The sequence below is a fragment of the Nicotiana tabacum genome, chromosome 20 (assembly GCF_000715075.1).
Source record: "Nicotiana tabacum cultivar K326 chromosome 20, ASM71507v2, whole genome shotgun sequence".
NCBI classification, from domain to species: Eukaryota; Viridiplantae; Streptophyta; class Magnoliopsida; order Solanales; family Solanaceae; genus Nicotiana; species Nicotiana tabacum.
The window spans coordinates 63,697,306-63,718,664 of NC_134099.1; the positions used below are offsets into that span (position 1 = coordinate 63,697,306).

At 39.5% G+C, this 21,359-nt stretch overlaps 1 protein-coding gene across 1 annotated transcript; it reads right to left on the reverse strand.

Annotated features, from left to right (window-relative positions):
• Window positions 1-2,382: 2,382 nt before the first annotated feature.
• Window positions 2,383-9,763, reverse strand: LOC107761514 (uncharacterized). The gene is made up of 6 exons (XM_075240692.1): window positions 9,450-9,763; window positions 8,952-9,178; window positions 7,772-7,882; window positions 6,703-6,858; window positions 3,101-3,330; window positions 2,383-2,853 (listed from the first exon to the last, which is right to left on the reverse strand). Exons 1-6 carry the CDS (start codon window positions 9,701-9,703, stop codon window positions 2,530-2,532), a joined length of 1,302 nt encoding a protein of 433 aa, XP_075096793.1. The 5' UTR covers window positions 9,704-9,763; the 3' UTR covers window positions 2,383-2,529.
• Window positions 9,764-21,359: the final 11,596 nt, after the last annotated feature.

Genomic DNA, 21,359 nt, shown 5'->3' on the forward strand with positions numbered 1-21,359 from the left:
TTTCAGTAATTCGTCTCATTATTATTGATCCAGGATTGCCCAAATGGCCATGCCAAAGCAAAAAAATATTTAAATCAGTAAACTTCTGGTTTACGATAGAGTGTGCTTCAAATGTACTAATCTTTGAATAGTATAAGCCAGAAGATAAAGTTGGTAATTTTTCTACAATGCACTTCTGGTTAGAAACATTCTTCGTAATACAAAGATATTCCATATTCATTTCATTTATCGTCTCAACATGATACCCATTTCGGCGGATATCTATAAAACTCAACAAGTTTTTTCGGACTTGGAGGAGAATAATGCATTGTCTATAATAAGTTTTGTTCCCTTAGACAAAAATATAGTGGCTCTTCCGGAGCCTTCAATCAAACTTAAATTACCAGCAATTGTTGAACCATTTGTTTTTTCCTTATGCAAATAAGAAAAGTATTTATGATCCTTGAATATGGCATGAGTTGTTCCACTATCAATTGCATAAATATCTTCATAATTAGCTTTGATCCAAACATAACTTGAGAATTATCCATATTCTTCAAAATGACATAAGCAAAATAAATATGATAGTAAACATCATTATCAAAATACAATTTTTATTTATGTACAACTATTACATAACCATATTATCAACTACAAACAACAAAAATTAAAATATTTATATTTTTACAGATTCATCACCGATCACATGACTTGTTTTTTCTTCCGGGAGTGCAAAGTAATCAGCTACATCCAAATGCATGAAGTCTAAATTATCTTTAGAAATAAAATTGCTTCAACATTTTTCTGTCTTCTTCAGGGAGGCTTCATAAAGCTCAACTAGGTGCTTTGGCGTATGACAGGTACGTGACCAGTGACCTTTTCCTCCACATCTATAGCGTGCATTTTCTGCATTTGTTGCTTGCACCGCTTCATGCTTTTGTTCCTTCCTTTTTCACTGTTGGTGGTGAGGAGGGTTCTTTGGTGCATTATTATTACCATGATTAGAGTTTCTTCCCTGACCACAGTCATGACCACGGCTGGGGCCACGACCTCTTCCACGCTTAGCTTGGTGGAAGTTCATCTCATTCACTTCAGAGAATGGACAAGAACCAATAGGTCGGCTTTCATGATTTTTCATTAATAACCCATTATGTTGCTCGGCTATAAGAAGATGTGAGATAAGTTCAGAATATTTTTTGAATCTCATCTCTCGATATTGCTACTGCAGGAGCATATTCGAGGCATGAAAAGTGGTGAAATTTTTCTCCAACATATCATGATCAGTAGTATTATCACCACATAATTTCAATTGGGAAATAATTCTAAATATAGCAGAATTATACTCACTGATAGATTTAAAATCTTGTAGCCTTAGATGAGTCCAATCATAATGTGCTTGTTCTTGAATGTGCTTGTGGAAGAACGACCATCTTCATATGGTCATATATATTTTTCAAATTATTCCATAGCATGACTGGATCTTTAACAGTGAGATATTCCATTTTCACGCCTTCATCAAGATGATGGCGTAGGAATATCATTACTTTGGCACGTTCTTAGTTTGATGCTTGATTTTTGTCCTTGACGGTGTCTGCCAGACCCATCGCATCAAGATAAATTTCCGCATCAAGCACCCAAGACATGTAGCTTTTGCCTGATATATCCAAGGCTATAAATTCAAGTTTAGAAAGATTTGACATTATTTAGAAAAAGAAAGTTCGTATCTCTGATACTATTAAAGTATTTGCTCGAGATGGCAGAGTCTCGTGCTGATAATGTGTTATAAAATAAATACTATAAAGTAAAGATAAGTATAGAGAGAAACTGATATGTTATTCAACTTCAAACTGATGTACATAATGAAATGAAATCTCCTCTATTTATAGAAGAAATGAAGTTGATGTGTACACTGCCATTGCAAGCTGTTGTGTAAGCTACTTTTGTACCAGGTATGGATTTCTACCGGGAGTAATGTTTATCCATAACAAAGTACCAAAAGGATAAGCTTATTGTACCGGGTATGGATAATCTTCTACTAATAATAATGTTTATCTATAACGGAGTACCGAAAAGATAAGCTTATTGTACCAGGTATGGATAATCTTCTACTAGGGGTAATGTTTATCCAAAACAGAGTAACGAAAGGATAAGCTTATTGTACCAGGTATGGATAATCTTCTACTGGGGGTAATATTTATCCATAACAGAGTATCGAAAGGATAAGCTTATTGTACCAGGTATGAATAATCTTCTACCGGGGGTAATGTTTATCCATTACTGAGTATCGAAGTGATAAGCTTTTTCAGGAGGTTTATTTCAATAGAGTACTAAATAGACAAACAATATTTACGGCGGAGTCCCATATGGATAAGCTTCTCCAGAAAGCTTATTTACAACAGAGTACTAAATGAACTTCCATAATATAATATATTTATAACAAGTAATACATATACTGGCGTATCGGAATAATTCTTTTTAAATACATTTGGTTAGTATAGGCATTTTATATAAGGAAATATGGGAAAATGATACCCACAACAATCCATCAAGTTACATGTGTTTGAGAACAAACATTCCAAATCCAATCCCGAGAAACGTTGCAATGGAAATCCCAAATATCCCAGCAAGAATACTGGGAACAACCAAAGAGGCCCAACCCTTTGCCGTGGCCATTCCACAAGCTGTAGTAGGACCTCCAACATTAGCATTGGATGCTAAAAGCAACATCTTTAGGTTCATACCAAACAGCTTTCCTAAGCCTAGAATCACAATAAGATGGACTGTTACTTGAACTAAAGCAAACATAAAAATACTAGGTGCCGTATTGATGACATGCCAAATACTCCCGTTGGCACCCACTACAGCAAAGAAAACCTGTTTCAAAGAGGAATAATTACTCCAACAAAAGTTTGAAGTAAAAGTAAGCTCAGTCATGCAACTTATAGGACTCAAAATTTCACAAGCTTCCTTATCATAACCATTTACGTACTGTTAAATTAAAATTATCAGATATTTCACACAGCACATTGATAAGTATCAAAACTTTTATCTTTTTGTTTGAATTGATTGGTCATCTAAATCTGACTTGAGATATGATTTTCCAAGTAGAATAAAAAATTACCTGCATTAACACTATCGGAATTTCATCACCAGCACTTGCAAGGTTTCTAAAATAAGCGGGAAATGCTGTTGCTAAAAGAACAACTATTGCTGTAATAGCAGGCAGATCACATCCTTGAGTTCCGAAAAATCGACTAAAAGAAGTGGCAGTTTTACAAATGGCAAAGGAAACAGCAACTGCTGTGCCCATCTGCAGCACAGGTTTGTTTCTAGGGTCAACTTGAGAAGCATCTGCAAAATAATACAAGAGTAAACTACTCGATCAGCAACTGGACTTGTCTGATTTTGAAAATCAGAATGCGTCCTTCATATGAGATAGATCTACAGTTGTGATGACCCGGCTAGTCGTCTTAAGAATTTACGCCCCGATTCCCCATTAACTGCTTTCGCCGTGTTTATTTCTGCTATGTTGATTGCCGGAATATTCGGTTTTGAGTTTCGGAGAGTTTTGGGACACTTAGTCCCTAAATGAGAGCTTAAGTGTTGGAAAGTTGACCGTAGTCGGAACAGTGTGAAGACGGCCTCGGAATGGAAATTCAATGGTTCCGTTAGCTCCGTTGGGTGATTTCGGGCTTAGGGGCGTGTTCGGATTGTGTTTTGGAGGTCCATAGCTAACTTAGGCTTGACATGCCGAAAGGTCGAATTTTGAAGTTTCCGGTTCGATAGTGAGATTTTGATCCGAGGGTCGGAATGGAATTCCGGAAGTTGGAGTAGCTCCGTAGTGTTGAATGTGACGTGTGTGCAAAATTTTAGGTCATTCAGACGAGGTTTGATAGACTTTTTGATTGAAAGCGTATTTTTAGAGTTTTTGGAATTCTTAGGCTTGAATCCGATGAAAAATAGGTGTTTTGATGTTGTTTTGGACGTTCCGAAGGTTGGAACAAGTTTGAATGAAATTATGGGATATGTTGGTAGGTTTGGTTGAGGTCTCGGGGGCCTCGGGATGATTTCGGATGGTTGATGGAAAGATTTTTGGAATTTTAGAGTTGCAGCTTCAGCTATTCTTCTGTCATAACCGCACCTGCGAGTGTGGGACCGCAGGTGCGGAGCCGTAGAAGCGTCAGATCTATCGCAGAAGCGGAAATGGGGAAGTTCGGCAGGTTCCGCAGAAGCGGTAGGATTTCCGCAGGAGCGGTACCGTATTTGCGGATGGGGAGTCGCAGATGCGGAAGATTAGTTTTAAGTGAGAAGTCGCAGATGCGACCCGTGTTCCGCAAAAACGGGACCGTAGATGCGGTAACAGCTGGGCAGAAATATGAAATTTCGAGGGTTTAGTTTCAAAAGTTGGAAATTTGATTTGGAGCTCGGGAGAAGGCGATTTTGGGAGGAAATTGAAGAGGAGATCATTGGGTAACAATTCTTTAACCCTTTCTAGTTATATTCTATCAATCTATAGTTAGTTTCATCATTTAATTTCGAATTGGAGATGAAAATTGGGGAAAAGTTGGAAGAAAGTTCTTAGACCTAGAATTCGACTTTTGATTAGTAATTTGACCTTAGATTTGGATAATTTTGGTATGCATGAACTCGTGAGAGTATGAGTATTCTGAAAATATGAATTTTACCCGATTCCGAGACGTGGGCCCGAGGGGCGTTTTAGTCATTTTACCTAATTTCGCATATTAGCTTAGAATTTAATTTTAGAATCAGTTACTTGAAATGTTATTTACATTATGCAATTGAATTGAATAGATTTGAGCCATTTGGAGTCGAGTACTCGTAGCAAAGACGTGGTTTCAGGTTGATTTTGAGCCGCTTCGAGGTAAGTGGCTTGTCTAACCTTGTGTGGGGGACCTTCCCCTTAGGATTTGGTATATTTGATGTTTGAAATGCCTTGTACGTGAGGTGACGAGTGCGTACTTGAGCTAATTGTTGAAAATCCGGTTTTCTTTAAGTAATTTCAATTGTGTTCCTTTTCCTGTTTCATTTCACTTGCAATTTAAACCTGCTGTTAACTTAGAAAAAAAAAAGCATGTCTAATTGACTTAACTGTTTATTTGCTTAAAATGCCTTAATTGAATTATATGAAGCATGGCCCTTAACAGGGAATTATGGAGGTCGAGTATTAAAGTTGTAGGTTAGGGGAGAGTTGTAAATATTTCTACATCACAATAGAGTGAGACTAGCCAGTTAGGAGTTAGACTAAGAATGTCATTGGTCATCTATTGATGCAGGGCTTTACCTGCTAGTCTTACTATACCAGTCATCTTTTTCGTATGTCGTATTCTGTATTTCATATCTATTGTATTGCTATTATTGTATTGCTGTTATTTTATTATGCATTTTTATGGTACTAATATATCGGCTTCTGTTGCTTTTTGAGTAGAGGGTCTCCTGGAAACAGCCTCTTTACCCTTCGGGGTAGGGGTAAGGTCTGCGTACATATTACCCTCCCCAGACCCCACGTGTGGGATTATACTGGGTTGTTGTTGTTGTTGTTGTTGTTAGATTAGAAGTACATGTTTACTTGATACGAAATTGAGCTTAATTGAGTACTCTTGTGTTGCTGCTGTGTGTTTTACTTTGAGACTACGAGACGGCATCCCGGGAGATCCCCTGTGGGTATTTATGATTTGAATTGAGGTGCGGGATACCTAGAGATCCATGGCACGTATATTGAGGATACCAAGAGATCCCTAGCATATATTGAGGATACCGAGAGATCCTCGGGATACCAAGAGATCCCTAGCATATATTGAGGATACCGAGAGATCCTCGGGATACCAAGAGATCCCTGACATATATTGAGGGTACTAAGAGATCCTCGGGATACTGAGAGATCCCCGGTTATTTCCTTGTGATTGTTTTTGCCTCTATTTCAGCTATTGAATTCCTTGTTTTCCTGTATTAAATTCTTAGTGTTAGTTTTTTCGACTGTACTGCTTATCTTATACTGTCATATCTTATATTTTTATTTTATCTCAGTAGGGCCCTGACCTTCCTCGTCACTACCCGACCGAGGTTAGGCTTGACACTTACTGAGTACCGCTGTGGTGTACTCATGCCCTTTCTGCGCATGTTTTTCATGTGCAGATCCAGGTACCTTGACTCAGACTTACCATCCTTGAGGCGAGGCGACCCTTCGGAGACTTCGAGGTATATCTGCCGCGTCTGCAGACCGAAGAGTCTCTCTCTATTCTCTCTTGTAGTTACAGCCCTTCTGTATTTACTTGTTTTAGACGATTCTGGAGTTAGAGCACTATGTAATATCCTTAGCTTGTGATTCATGGGTTTCCGGGTTTTGGGAGAGATATATATTGGATTTGAGAGTTAAATATTGTGCATGCCGAGCAACACTTTTAAACACTGTTTTATTACTCTAATTCTGTTTTAAAATCGTTTAATTTCCGCAATTTGGTTTATCTTCCGCAATTTAGGCTTACCTAGTCGTAGAGACTAGGTGCCGTCACGATGGTTCACGGAGGGCGAACCGGGGTCATGACAACAGTGATGGTGAACCGCAAAACCTAGAATAAAAACTACTTGACCAGAACAAAATTGATATAAGCAGAACAACTTAGCAAAATATGAAAGGAAATGCATACACAATGTTTTAGACATCTCATGGTATCATAAATTTTTTATTCCCTAAATATCACTTACCACCACTTGATGCTGAAGCGTCTGAAGGTATTTTGGAGGCCAATGAAAACAGTGCAATAAAATATATTGCACAAATTACATTATCTGCAGCAACACCTGCAGCCATAACTGATGGAGACACGCCAAGTGCCTCACAGATAGCAACATAATTAATCGCTGCAAAACCATAGGTAGAACATCACTCAGATAATAACGAAGCAGCAAAAGCGCATGTAGCGAGGATAAAGTACTTTATCTGCTAAGAGACTATTAATAATGCGCAAACTAGAACTCCCACCCAACGGAAAGTAGTTTACATATATACATAAACTTATGTGCGCATGTATGTGTATGATTGTCTCAAATCTTGCATGCAACATCAAATATAAGCACAACATTTCACATGATTCCCACACGGCAAATTTAGGATTAGGAAGAATTTGAAAATGTCCAGCTTTGTTTCTAGAGTTTAAAGGACTTCGTATTGATTATTTAGGTTTGCAAGACCGTTTTCAATCAAAAAGCTCACAAATAGCTTACTTAAAACATCAAACAGGAAATTTGGCTATGACAAGTCAAAGGTGTAAAATCTATATCCCAAATTTTTTTTAGTTTTTTGCAAACAAAACTGAATTTAAAGGGAACACTCGTACTGGTTTCCTCAGGATGTGCTTCTCATTGATTTTAGAAATCAATGAAAAAACTTGTCCAGAAATTTACAATTCGAATAGCAAACTCTGAGTTCTTTCATTCTTGGTGAATAAAGTTCTTGGGCATCTGTCATTCCAGCATCAGAAATCCTTCTGTAATTACTACTCAAAATGACATATGCAACAGTAGGAGAGTTCTGCCAGTTTAAAATCATCAAAACCAAATATTTCCATTGACCACAAAGTAAGGCATCAAAGACATTGAACCAGATATCAAAATTTTCCTTTATTTGTTCAATTAACCTAATCTTCATCTTGTGCCGTGGATCAATTCCAATTAAATATATGTGCATGACCAGAATACAAATGAAATATCCAGAAAACACCTGCATGGAGCTCCTAACCAAAAAAAAAAGAACTAGTTTTACTACAGGACTTACTTCCACCGATGTAACTGCCCATTAGGGCAGCAGCTATTTTCCAATTATCTTGACCAAGAGATCTCATAGGCACCATCAGATATGCCACTACAGTCCCAATAACCGTCCCGGCTGTCACATTGGAAGACAAAATATGAAAACAACAGAAAGGCTTTCACACTAGCTGAAAGTTGAAGTTAGTAGAATGACAAGCATATACATAAAAAGAAGATAACACAAGCATTAATCTGTTAATCTGTGCCCATATAGTGGCTAGAACTCCCAATATTTGAAAAGTTATGGCATATAATCACTTAGCTGTAAATATTTATTCATGATAACAACCCAAGAATATATTAGTTCTAAAGTCCGAGATGGAGCTTCTCAAAATAACCTGAGACATCTTTATGAGATATTAGAAAAGCATTTCATAAATCTCACTTAATATGGCATTTCAAGAAATTGAAGAGTTGTGCTTGTTTTTGCTATACACGTGTGACCTACAGGTCACGGGTTCGAGCCATGGAAGCAGCCACTAATGCTCGCATTAGAGTAGGCTGTCTACATCACATCCCTTGGGGAACGGCCCTTTCCCCGACCCTGCGTGAACGCGGGATGCCTTGTGCACCGAGCTGCCTATATTGATAAGATTGATATGTATGTAAGAAGAGCAGTTAATCTTTCTTTTCACGACCTCTCTACTTGTCTGTGCTCCTCTAAATTGCTTAACGGTCAATTCTTCACCAAAAGAGATTGCTTTTTCGGTGGTAACCATTCAATAATCATAAAATCTTCTTTGAGTTCCTCTATAATGTCTCCAGAAGATCAGTGGGATATATGGATGTCTCTTTTCGCAGTGGGCACTTTTGGTCTGTGGTAAATGATGCATTCCTTTTAGTTACAAAGTTATGAAAGAAATGCAAGAACAATAATAAACACATAAAGCCAGGTGCAGCTATAAGTACATTCCTGTTTGAAATAATACCAAGTAGCAATGCTAACTACTCAAACAGAGAATGATCTTACAAAGTAAAAGAAGAAATCATATTTGATTAATCAATTTATGGGCGACCTTATCCAATTAGCTTCCATCAAACAGTGCCTTCACCACTAGAAATAAACGAAACAACCACCTCTATTAATTTCAGCAATCAGGCAAAGGGATATAAACCAATTTCGGAGATATGAGCAAAAAAAAGACCTGATCCGAGAAAGAAAGCCAAAAGTAGAGGACCGGTAGAGCGTATCACGTGGCGCAAATTTGCTCTGAACAACAATAGTGGGATTGTCAATGGAAGCAGGTACTTATATACAGCTGAATATGCTGGCGCTTCATACGGAATAATCCCCATATTACTTGCAGTCAGCCCCACCAATGTGCTAACCAGTGCAGCACTAACCATACTCCCAATTTTAGTCTTCTCTGACCTTCAGAGTGAATCGTGTATTATGTGAAATTAACAAAAACAAAAAGGGGAAATGGGAGATGCGTGTTGTAACAATTCAAACAAAAAATGGTTACACATGATAGGTTCAAATATATATATGAACACCCCCCAAAAATGTCAAATGAAGAAACAATCAGAGGAAGTAGTTAAAAATTTGTTCTTTCCAAGAATTCAACAATGGGGATATTCATAAAAATGTTTCTGTTGGTATAAAGCCATCATCCGAAGGAAAAAAAAGGAGGATTATTTACCACAGACCAAAAGCGCCAATTGTGAAAAGAGACATCCATGTACCCCAGTGGTCCTCCGGAGACACTATAGGGGAACTCAAAGTAGATTTTACAATTATTGAATAATTACCATCTTTTCTGGTGAAGAAATGACTGTTGAGGGATTTACAAGTAGAGACATCGAGCTGGTGAAAAGAAGGATTTTTAAATGTTCTTCGCTGCGCCAACGGGGAAGAGCAAAAGGAGGGCTGAAATGGCAGTACTGAAAATGCCATTAGCAGTAGCCGGCTGCTATGCTATTCAAACTTGAGGACTCACTTGTGCTTATAGATAATGCATCTCTTTCTCTTTGTCTTTTTCTTGCAACTTCTATTAATTCTGGAAAAGTGGGAGATGAAACTAAAAACCAACTAATCCCATTCGGTATGTGGTTTTTTTTTTTTTAAATAAAAATAAAATAGAAGGCCAATTACATAAGCAGCCCTTTAACTTGGCAGTATTTTTCATTCAGATACCTTAGTTAGTGCTTGTACCTATTGGCCTCTTAAACTCAGTACATTATGTGTCTATTGAGTCGCTGAAACAAATATACAACGTGCGTGCTATTCAAACGCTTGAAAAGAGACAATAAACAATAAAATAAAAGACACGTGGCATCCTTAAAATAAAGAGACAAAAAAAATACAAAGTGTGTTGTCCATGGTGCCATTCTCTTTCTTCGTACTAGGGTTAGAAGTTAGAACCCGCGATAGTGTCACGATCCCCGCTTCATTTTGTAGTATGTTATGATGATACCTAATCTCTAAGACTGGGTAAACCTAATATTCATACAAAAATAACTGAAATGATAAATATAAGTTTCAAAACTCAGCAACTATAATAAAAAAAGCTTTGTGATTCAGTATATACAACTCCCGAGACCCAGTGAATACAAGTCACAAGCTCTAAATAGAAGTACCGCATGATCCTATACATCAATATCTATAAAAGGATAGGAAGCATAGAATAGTCAAGGTAGAGGGGGACTCTGAGGCCTTCGCACACCGGCAGGTATACCTTAAAGTCTCCATAGCTAAACTCTTGCTAATGCCTGGGCTAGTAGGAGGTACCTGGATCTGCACAAAAAGATGTACAGAAGCGTAGCATGAATACACCACAACGGTACCTAGTAAGTTCCAAACCTAACCTCGGTAGAGTAGTGACGAGGTCAGATCAAGGCCCTACTAGAATAAATAAAAGACTGAACAAGTGTAAGGCAGTGTAATATTTGCAGCAATGAAATTGTAACAATAAATAGCATATCAAAGTTAGCTACACGGAACTAAAGCAATTAGTGCAACATGGAGAAAAACAAATAATAACATGCTAAAGAAACAACAACCAAAGACAAGTGCAACAATGGAGAAATACCAACAAGAGTCACTACCGAAGTACCGCCCCGTAGTCTCAAATCATAAGAATAAGTCACAATCTTTCCTTATATCACAACGGGAGTCTTGAATTTAGTTTTGAAAATTATTTTTCCGAAATAACATCTCGCGTTTTAACTCACCTTATCACTCCGCATGGCTTCTAGTAGTTCCCCTACTAGCCACGCATATCAAGCCCACATTATCTCACTGCATGCGTTTCAAACCCAAAACCTTATACAACTGCATGTGTATCAATATCACAACGTAATGCAAATCGCACCTCAAGTTCTCAATATCACAACTTGCCACATAAACCAACAATAACAGTGTTTTCACAATAAAGATCCAATGGCTCAGCCACAATGTACACGAGAGTCTCAACAACAATAACTGGTAGTGAATAACTCAACAATAGTAGCATTTCACAACTTAATACTTTGCCTCAATATAAAATCACGGCCTTTATAACTCAATACCAATTACAACAATAAGATATTCCAAGAATAATAACTTCAAGTAAAAAGTTCAATGGTTAAATAATGAATATGGAATAAAGGAAACAAGAACCTCAACTAAATATGTAGAGCAATTAGCAAGTAAAAAATAAAACAAGTAGACATGTGAAAATAGGCTAGAAATAATGACTATAATATGTTAAGGTAACTCAACTAAGGCATGAAAGGAATCTACATAGCTAAAATATTTAGTCCATGTACAAACTCGTCACCTTACGTACGCGCCTTTCACATATCAGAATCAACACAAATCCAAAGGGGTAATTTCCCTACACAAGGTTAGGCAAGCCACTTACCTCAATTCATGCTAACTCAATCCACTAGTATGCCTTTCCCTCGATTATCCAACTCCGAACGACTGGAATCTAGCTAAAATAACTTCATACTATAAATACAAACTATAAGAAACTAATTCAAACAGTGACATTACGATCTTTACAAAGAAATAAAAAGTCAACTCAAAAAGTAAACCCAGACTCGCATCTCGGTACCCGACCAAAATTATAAAATCTGAACACCCATTCGATAACGAGTCCAACCATATAAGAATTACTCAAACCAACCTCAAATCGCCTTTCAAAACTCAAAAATTTAGTCTAGGAAGTTTCTACCATTTTCCCCCAATTTTGCAACTCAAACCACTAATTAAATAATAAAATTAACAATAGATTCGTGTAATTTAACAAAAACCGAGTTAGGAATTCTTATCCCAATAACCTCTTTAAAAATCTCCTGGAAATTTACATCACACCGAGCTCTCTAAGTCAAAAAGTGGATTATGAAACAAACCCTCGAAAATTCCCATTTTCTGCCCATCAAATTCGCTTCTACGAGCCGGGGGTCACACCTGCTACGCTGCACCTACGAAAAACCATCGTAGCTGTGGATCCACTTAAGTCCAAAAATTCTGCTTCTGCGGACCATGACTCGCACCTGCGAGCCCACTTCTACGGAGAACTCCCCGCTTACCATAGACCAGGCCAGCCTCGTCCGCACCTGCGGACTCACAGATGCAGATAAATCCTCGCACCTACGATCCCAGCTGGGCAAAGTTAGCTTCGCTTCCGCTATTGCTCGCTTTTCGAAGTCCACACTTGTGGCCAATCTTTCCGCAAGTGCGATGACACTAGAAGGCTAGAACTTCGGCAATTGCATAAGTCCAATTCGATCCGGTTTCAATCTATTTCACTCCCAGGGGCCCCGGGACCCTGTCCGAATATATCAACAAGTTCCAAAACACATAACGGACCTACTCGAGGCCAAAAATTACATCAAACAACATCGATTCTACGAATCACAACCAAATTCAAGCCTATGAACTATGAACTTCCGAATTCCGAAACCAATGCCGATTCATACCAAAACAACTCCAATTGATTTTAAATTTTGCACACAAGTCATAAATAACATTATAGACCTATTACAACTTCTGGAGTCGGGATCCGACCCCGATATCAATAAAGTCTACTCCCAGTCAAACTTCCCAAATCTTCCAAACCTTCAACTTTTCAACTTTCACCAACTTACGCCGAAACGACCTACGGATCTCCAAATCAACATTCGGACACGCTCCTAAGTATAAAATTACCATACGGAGCTATTGGAACCATCAAAACTCTATTCCGGAGTCATCTACACAAAACCCAAACTACGGTCAACTTTTACAACTTAAACCTCCAACTTAGGGACTGTGTCCCATTTCTCTTCGAAACTCACTCGAACCAAAACCAAACACCCCCGACAAGTCACATAATCATGATACGACATAGAGGAGGCAATAAATAGGGGATCAGGGCTAAAATACTCAAAACGATCGGCCGGGTCATTACATCCTCCCCTCTTAAAACAAACGTTTGTCCTAGAACGAGTATAGAGACATACATAGAGTGGATAAAAGATGCGGATAACGACTACACATATCATGCTTGGTCTCCCAAGTTGACTCCTCGACTGGTTGACCCCTCCACTAAATCTTCACTGAAACAATGTTCTACGACCTCAACTTTCAAGCATGCCTGTCCAAAATGGCCAACGGCTCCTCAACATAAGACAAATCCTTGTCCAACTGGACTGAGCTGAAATCCAACACATGAGATGGATCACTGTGATACTTCCAGAGCATAGAAACATGGAATACTGGATGAACTGCAGCTAGACTAGGTAGTAGTGTAAGCCTATAGGCCACCTCTCCAATTCTCTCAAGAATCTCGAAAGATCCGATATACCAAGTGTCACACCTCCTTTTTGCGCGCCCGTCCCCGAAGGGTTAAATGCGCGGCGAGAGAGTTTTTCCAATTTAAGTGACAATATTTGAAATGAGATTATTTATTTAATTCAGAGTCGCCACTTGGGAAAGGTTTGGCTTTTGGTGTCCCAAGTCACCGGTTTATCTTGAATCCCAAATCGAGGAAATTTTCGACTTTTCCAAATGAAGTCTGCGAACCAGAAATTCTAAGTAAGGAATTCTGTTGACCCAAGGGAAGGTGTTAGGCACCCTCGAATCCCGTGGTTCTAGCACGGTCGCTTAAATTGTTATAATAGCTAAATATCTGATTTAAATACATGTTGTGACTTATGTGCTTTTATTAAGTTTAAACCGCTTTTATTATTATCAATTATTTTTATAGAATTGCAACGTCATGAAAATGCATCTCGAACCACGTCACAATCAATGCACCCATGATCGTCGACACATTTGGATTTCGTTGAGATTTGGATTTGGGTCACATCAATGTGCACCCGAATTTAAGAATATAATTTACTTAAAGTCGCGCCTAAAGAATCTAACGCGTTATTCTCTTTAGGGAGGGCGGTGGTATTCACTAAACCGTTCGTCCCAAATTCTAAGTATTTATCATGATCAATTATTGAGGGCCCCGCAATTTGCTTTTTATTTGGCGAGGCTCGTCTCATTATTTTAGAAGGGAACCCTACAGTGGCTACATTTCTATTACGTTTGTCCCTAAAACTAAAAGAAAAAAAAAGAACATGCTAATTTAACTATATGCTTTTGCCTAATCCGGATTCTTATCAATTTCTGATTAATTATTTACAAAGTAGAGAAAACACTACACTTCAATGGAAAATTGCTTTAGTTTGACAGAAGAAATCCGCTTAGTCTAATGAAATACGACACTTAATCCGAACAAACATCTTTAGGTCAAAGTTAGATTAACTTGCTTAAACAGGGTTAATAGAATTCCTTATTGAAGAATACCCCCGATAACATTCAAAACTAATCCTATAAAGGCCTAAAGAAATCAAAAACCGGGCAGGTTCAAAACCACATTATATTTGGCTAGGTTTAATAGCCATTTGCCCTTACTTATTCAATACATGCTGAAAGAGTGAATTTAATTTTAACAATCACATTAAATAGTTTCACATTCCAAGAGTTCTATTTACATTTTGTATGCCACTAAACGAATCGAACACCACAGTTCAAATCAACATAGTACAAGTTTAACAATGTATTCCCTATCAGCTATAAACTACAATTTACATAAACTTAACAACATTTATGAAAAGGCAGTCAGTAAACGGGTGATTATAACTCCTTCAAATCTTTCTATTCATGCTTTTTCAATGTTACATTCAGCTAACACCAATGTGAGACTTGAGATGTGTACCTGGAAACAACTGAAAATGCCAAAGAGAAGAGGAAGATAGATAGGGAAATCAGCAACAGCAGGGAACAAAATAGCAGCAGCAGCAAGGCAAGATAGCAGCAGACAAAGCAATACAGCAAGAACAGGCTCGAGTGCAGAAATGCAACTATGGCCAATAGAAAGTAGTAGCCAAATGACAGCCATACCCAGTGGAATAGAATCAAGACTCCAGACAGACCAAAACAGTAGCAAACCAATGAAAACACTCGACTAGTAGACACAACTGGAACTTCAAAGAATCAGAATTGATTTTGAACAAATTGAACAGCTGAAACCCAAACAATAATAGGAGGAAACAGTTTCTGATTGTTGATTGTACACCTTCTATCCCTTAACCTCTCTCTATCTGTGTTTGTGTTTTTCTTTTTTAGCTCTTCAGGTTTTTTCTCTATCCCCCCCTGTGTATCTATTTGTATTTCAGCTTTCTCTTTCAGAAATTCCTCACAGTCTGTCTATTTTTTTTTTTAAATTCTGTCTATGTCCCTCTTCTGTATCTCTATCTTTTATCTCCCAGGTCCTCCTCTTTTATAAGCCCTCCTTACCCCTTTTAACAGCCTGTTTAGACTATTACCATACCCCTCCCATGTGCCTTCCATTTTCAATTCCAACTTTTAGCTAATTAAGTATTAAACCTCATCAACATTCCCTGGCAGATTTAACTTTTAAAAGGTTTAAATACTTCTTTAAACTAAAGCCAAGTATGGGCAGTAGAATGTATCTGACAGCATATGCTGTCAAATTGTTTAAAACTTAACAAAGACCTTTATGCAGGCCACAGGCTGTGCACAAAGCACATGAGGTGCACCAATGCACATGCTGTGCACGAGTGCACATGCCTCCCAATTCAGAATTTAAGCACTACTGATCCAATTCAACAGCTATAAGTAAACAAAACTGGTTCTTAATTGATTCAACAAATGTTCAACAGAAACAAATCGATTTACTTTGCTCAGACAGTTGAAACTAATTGACGACACTTGTCGACTCGACTATATTAGCATTAACATACACAATCGTAGCCAAAAATCAGACATTCAAAAGTATAGGACACATGACTCGACTTATACTGATTAAACAGAATTATACTTCGAGGAATCAGTTAGTCAGTACAAATTTGGAATAACAACCAATACACAGGCCTTATCAGAATAGGAGGGGGGGATTTAGACAAACACAGAGGTTTAAGTAAAGTGGACAAACAAAAGTTGATAAAATCAAAACAAATATGAACAGACTTTTAAAACAATCACACGGACTAAAACAAATAAAGGAAAGAAAGCAGACTTACCTTAAAACTTGAAAAGTTAAAAGTTTGAACTCGGATTTGGACAAACTTTTCTTAAGGCTGAACGGACTTTAATCGAAGTGTTTCTCAGATGAGAAACACCTCGATTAAGGTCCATTAGGCCTTAAATTCTTTGGCTCGAACAAAACACGGACCAGTGACGAAGGATCTCAAAGCTTCAAAACTCAGATCTGGGATTCATGCTTCCCTGATCTGATTCGGACCAAACCAAGTATGGTTTGGTCACGAGGGGGGTCTGGGGAGTGTCTGGTATGATTTTAGGGTTAAACCGTGTAGATCGAGTTTTGACTCGAATCTTCAAATGAAGATTCGAGAAGGTGGGAAGGGATTCGAACTACCTGGTTGATAGATTTGGGTTCAGGATGGCAAGGGCGTTCTAGGGTGTTAAGGGGAAGGTCACCGGCATCCATGCCGCCGGCTTTCATGGCGAAAGTATGCAAGGGCGGCTAGGGTTTTAGGGCTGTTTGTTTGGAGACGAAGGCTGGGGTTCAGATAGGGGGCAGGGTAAGATTATGGTCTTATATAGTTAATGGGTGGATTGATCTCGACCGTTAGATCAATCTAGATCTACGGTCTGGATCTGATAGCTTAAGTGGAACGGTGTCGTTTCAAGGGTAAAGGGTTGGGGTCGGCCCGGGTGAGACGGGTCGGGTTTATTGGTGGGTTATGGGGAATTGATCTTGGCCGTTGATCAATTTGAGATCAACGGCCCAGATCAACCTGTACCAAAACGACGTTGTTTGGATTCTCTGGGCATCAGGTAGTCTGGACCGGGCAGGCCTGGGTTTTGGGCTGTTTGTTTGGGCCAATTTATTAAAATTGGCCCAAGTCCGGGAAGGCAGGGTCCTTTTCTTTATATTTTTTTTTAATTTTTTTCTTATTTATTTTAAAACAAAACTAAGCCAAAAAATCAAATTAAAATTAAATACACACTCAATACAATTATTTGCACACACACTAAAATATTTCAAACCGGGTAAAGTCAAACAAAATAAAATCACGGACGAAGATGCCTATTCATGATTTTCTATTTAACGACCGGATTACGGTTCGAATTATGCAGGACACATATATTTTTTGAATTTTGTTTTAATAAAGTAAATAAATAAAAATGGGCCGAAGTCACAAATAAATCAACAAGGTGCCGCACAGAAATCCAAAAATTGTACAACAGGGCCAATTATTATTTTTTTATTTCTTTTTGGAGCGATTGTCGTGCGAAACAAAAATCACGTGCTCACACCAAGGGCTGAACTTTCCCTTCTTCCTGAACCTCATAACACCCTTAATGGGCAAAACCTGGAGCAAGAATCGCTCACCAACCCATGAATGCAACATTACAAACCTTCCGATCCGCATAAAGCTTCTGTTTAGATTAGGTTGTACAAAGTCGATCTTGAATCAATTTAACCTTTTCGAAAGCATCCTGAACCAAGTCTGTACCCAATAGCCTAGCCTCACTTGGCTCAAACCAACTCATCGGAGACCGACACCGTCTCCCATAAAAGGCCTCACACTGAGCCATCTAAATGCTCGACTGGTAGCTGTTTTTGTAGGCAAACTCCGCAAGCAGCAAAAACTGATCCCAAGAACCCCCAGACTCTATCACACATGCGCGAAACATGTCCTCCAATATCTGAATAGTGTACTCGAACTGTCCGTCCGTCTGAGGGTGAAATGTTGTACTTAACTCAACCCGTGTGCCTACCTCATGTTGTACGGCCCTCCAGAATTACGATGTAAATTGCATACCCCGGTCAGAGATGATGGATAACGGCACGCCATGAAGTCTGACAATCTCATGAATATAGACCTGAGCCATCTGCTCTAAAGAATAAGTAGTCACCATTGGAATGAAATGAGTCGACTTGGTCAGCCTATCCACAATCACACATACTGCATCTAACTTCCTCTGAGTCCGTGGGAGTCCAACAACAAAATCCATAGTAACCCGCTCCCATTTCCACTCTAGAAAATCTAGCCTCTGAAGCAATCTACCTGGCCGTTGATGCTCATACTTCACCAGTTGACAATTTAGGAACTGAGCTACATACTCCACTATATCGTTCTTAATTCTCCTCCACCAATAGTGTTGTCTCAAGTCCTGATACATCTTGGTAGCACCCGGATGAAAGGAGTACCACAAACTGTGAGCCTCCTGGAGAATCAACTCACGCAAACCATCTACATTGGGCACACATATCCTGCCCTGCATCTGCAATACACCGTTATTCCCAATAGTGACCTCTTTGGCATCGTTGTGCTAAACCGTGTACTTGAGGACAAGTAGATGAGGGTCTTCATACTAACGTTCTCTGATACAATCATAAAGAGAAGACCGATAAACCACACAAGCCAAAACTCGATTCGGCTCCGAAACATCTAATATAACAAACTAGTTGGCCAAGGCCTGAACATCCAATGCTAATGGCCTCTCCATTGCCAATAGATTTGCTAAACTGCCAAAGCTCTCTACCTTGCGACTCAAGGCATCGACCACCACATTGGTCTTTCCGGGATGATATAAAATGGTGATATCATAGTCCTTAAGCATCTCTAACCATCTCCGCTGACGCAAGTTAAGATCCTTCTATTTGAACAGATGATGTAGACTCTGGTGGTCGGTATAGACCTCACAAGGGACACTGTACAAATAATGCCGCCAAATTTTCAAGGCATGAACAATAGTTGCTAACTCAAGTTCGTGGACATGATAGTTCTTCTCATGCACCTTCAGCTGTCTAGACGCGTAGGCAATCACCCTACCGTCTTGCTTCAACATCGCGTCGAGACCAATACGCGACACATCACAGTATATAATGTAAGACTCTGAACCCATGGGCAACACCAACACTGGGCAATGCAGTCTTGAGCTTTTGAAAGCTCTGCTCGCACTCCTCAGTCCACCTGAATAGAGCACCCTTCTGGGTCAATTTGGTCATAGGTGCAACAATAAAAGAGAAACCCTCTATGAATCGATGGTAATATGTGAACAAAGGCGACTCAGTGATATCTATCACACCGAGTACATCCTTCGGGGCATTACCCACATCCCGAGAGGCCTCGGCCACGACCTCCACATTGGCCCCGACCACGACCTACTCATCGGCCTCCCTGGCTCGAGATAGATCGGCCTCACCTCTCTCTAATTTGGAGGTCCATCGTCCCTCGAACTGCGACCGCACGCAGGCCACCAGTTCAGAGGCTTCTTCTTCTTCTTCTTTGGATTCGTCCCTCGACCGATAGAGTGAATCCTAAGGTGGGGCTCGAGCGCTGGTATTTTCTTTGGGCCTGCACACTAGCTTTCTTTTCGTTTCCTTCTTCTCTAAGCTCGGAGCCCTCTTTCTTTTCTTCTCATCAGCTAGTCTCAAAGCAGGGGACTCGATGGGGCAATCCTCGTCACCGGATGGAGGCCTCAGTACGACGTCCTTGGATAAACCTACAAAGGGAAACAAAACAAGTAAGAACTTAGCAACACAAAAGAAACCCAAGTATTACTCACTCGGGAAAGGAATCTCACCATGAGAACGAGTCTCCCACCGACCCTTCGAAAGTTCGTGCCATGCGCGTCAGAATATGGCCTTTGTAACACAATGCCCTCGACCCACTCCTTGAGCCGAGGGACTGCATTCGGGACCCGAGCGATAGCTAAACTACCACCAAACACCGTTAAGAAGGAAGAAAAAAAAAGTAAAATAAAATTTTGAAAACGAAATTTTACTTATGTTTTATATTCCACTTCTCGGGGAATGGCATGCACTCATCTAGGATCAGGTTCGAGGTCCTCACTCGGACAAACTGGCCTAGCCAGCCTCGGTCTCGATCTTCATCGATACTCGAGAATGGTTTTTACTAGCCCGGCGCACAAGCTTGATCAGTCCCCCCGAAAGAGTCGAGGACTGTATAGGCGCATGAGGTGGTCGACGGTGAACGAGCATCCATTGATCTTTCTCACGAAGAATCAAAAAAGAATCACAATCCTCTAGAATGAAAGGTGAATTTGACCTAGGCATACCTCATATCTTTTGTAGAAGTAGATGATAACCGGATCCAATGGGCCCAACGTAAAGGTATAAGTATAAACATTTAAGTATCCCTCGACGTGGATGGTGATATCTTCATCGGTTCCGGGAAACACCATGTGCTTGTCAACCCAGTTGTAATCCTTTTTGACCGCGGGGAGGATTTTTTCAGTGATCGAGCATACGTATCTCGAGACCTTCTCATCGGTCAGGTACGGAAGGAGGTTTTTTAACCTTGAAATCGGCGGTTACCGAGCATCTACCAGGGATGAACCTGTTCAAGGGGGTTCCGCTACTGGTTCCTCGCCGGTAGTACGCGGAACGGTCTCCTCGGCAGTCGGCCGCGATGTAGAAGGGGTTTCTTTTTGGGGAACTATTGTTGAAGTCTTCGCCATTTTTCTTTTGAAATGGAAGGGAAAAGAGGAAAAAGAGGAAATTAAAGGAGTACACTTGATGGTTTGGGATGAATACGAGCAAAAGTTCTCACAAACATCTCAAAAAACTAGAATACAAGTGCCAGAAAATATAAGAGATTTCCAAGGAACAAGGGTAGAAGGTTTGAATGTAAAGTTTGAATGAATGAAGAAGGGGGTATTTATAATTTTCAAACAACAGTTCGCAACCAGGAGTGGCCGACCGGCAATTGACAAGCATTTAATGCCATTAAGACGTGACTGACAAGATGTTTCGTTCATTTTATCGTTTCTAATGCGGGGTATTGAGGTGAGAATCGGAAGCTCATATCGTTTCTCATCGTTCTACTCTCCGAAAAACAAGGGGACTATCTGTATATGGGTAAAACCGGTCTCAAAGTACATCCCGGTCTCTGATATGATAAACCAAGCTCGAGATATGGTAACTGGGGGCCTAGACCGAGGCAATGATCTCATCTATTTTGAGTTCGGACCATAAAACCAGCCTTCGAAGATATCAGGGACATGATTTGGATCGGTCCTGGCCTTGATTAACTTTGAAGAACGTTGTCAGGAAGTCAAGCTAGACCAACAG

Bases quoted from the DNA above. Each gene is read 5' to 3' on its own strand.
- LOC107761514 (XM_075240692.1), bottom strand. From the start codon at position 9,703: ATGGCATTTTCAGTACTGCCATTTCAGCCCTCCTTTTGCTCTTCCCCG. The intron at 7,883-8,951 runs GTCTTTTTTTTG...CCAATGTGACAG, and splicing joins GGCTTTCTTTCTCGGATCAG to CCGGGACGGTTATTGGGACT. The intron at 2,854-3,100 runs GTAATTTTTTAT...TCTTTGAAACAG, and splicing joins TTCCGATAGTGTTAATGCAG to GTTTTCTTTGCTGTAGTGGG.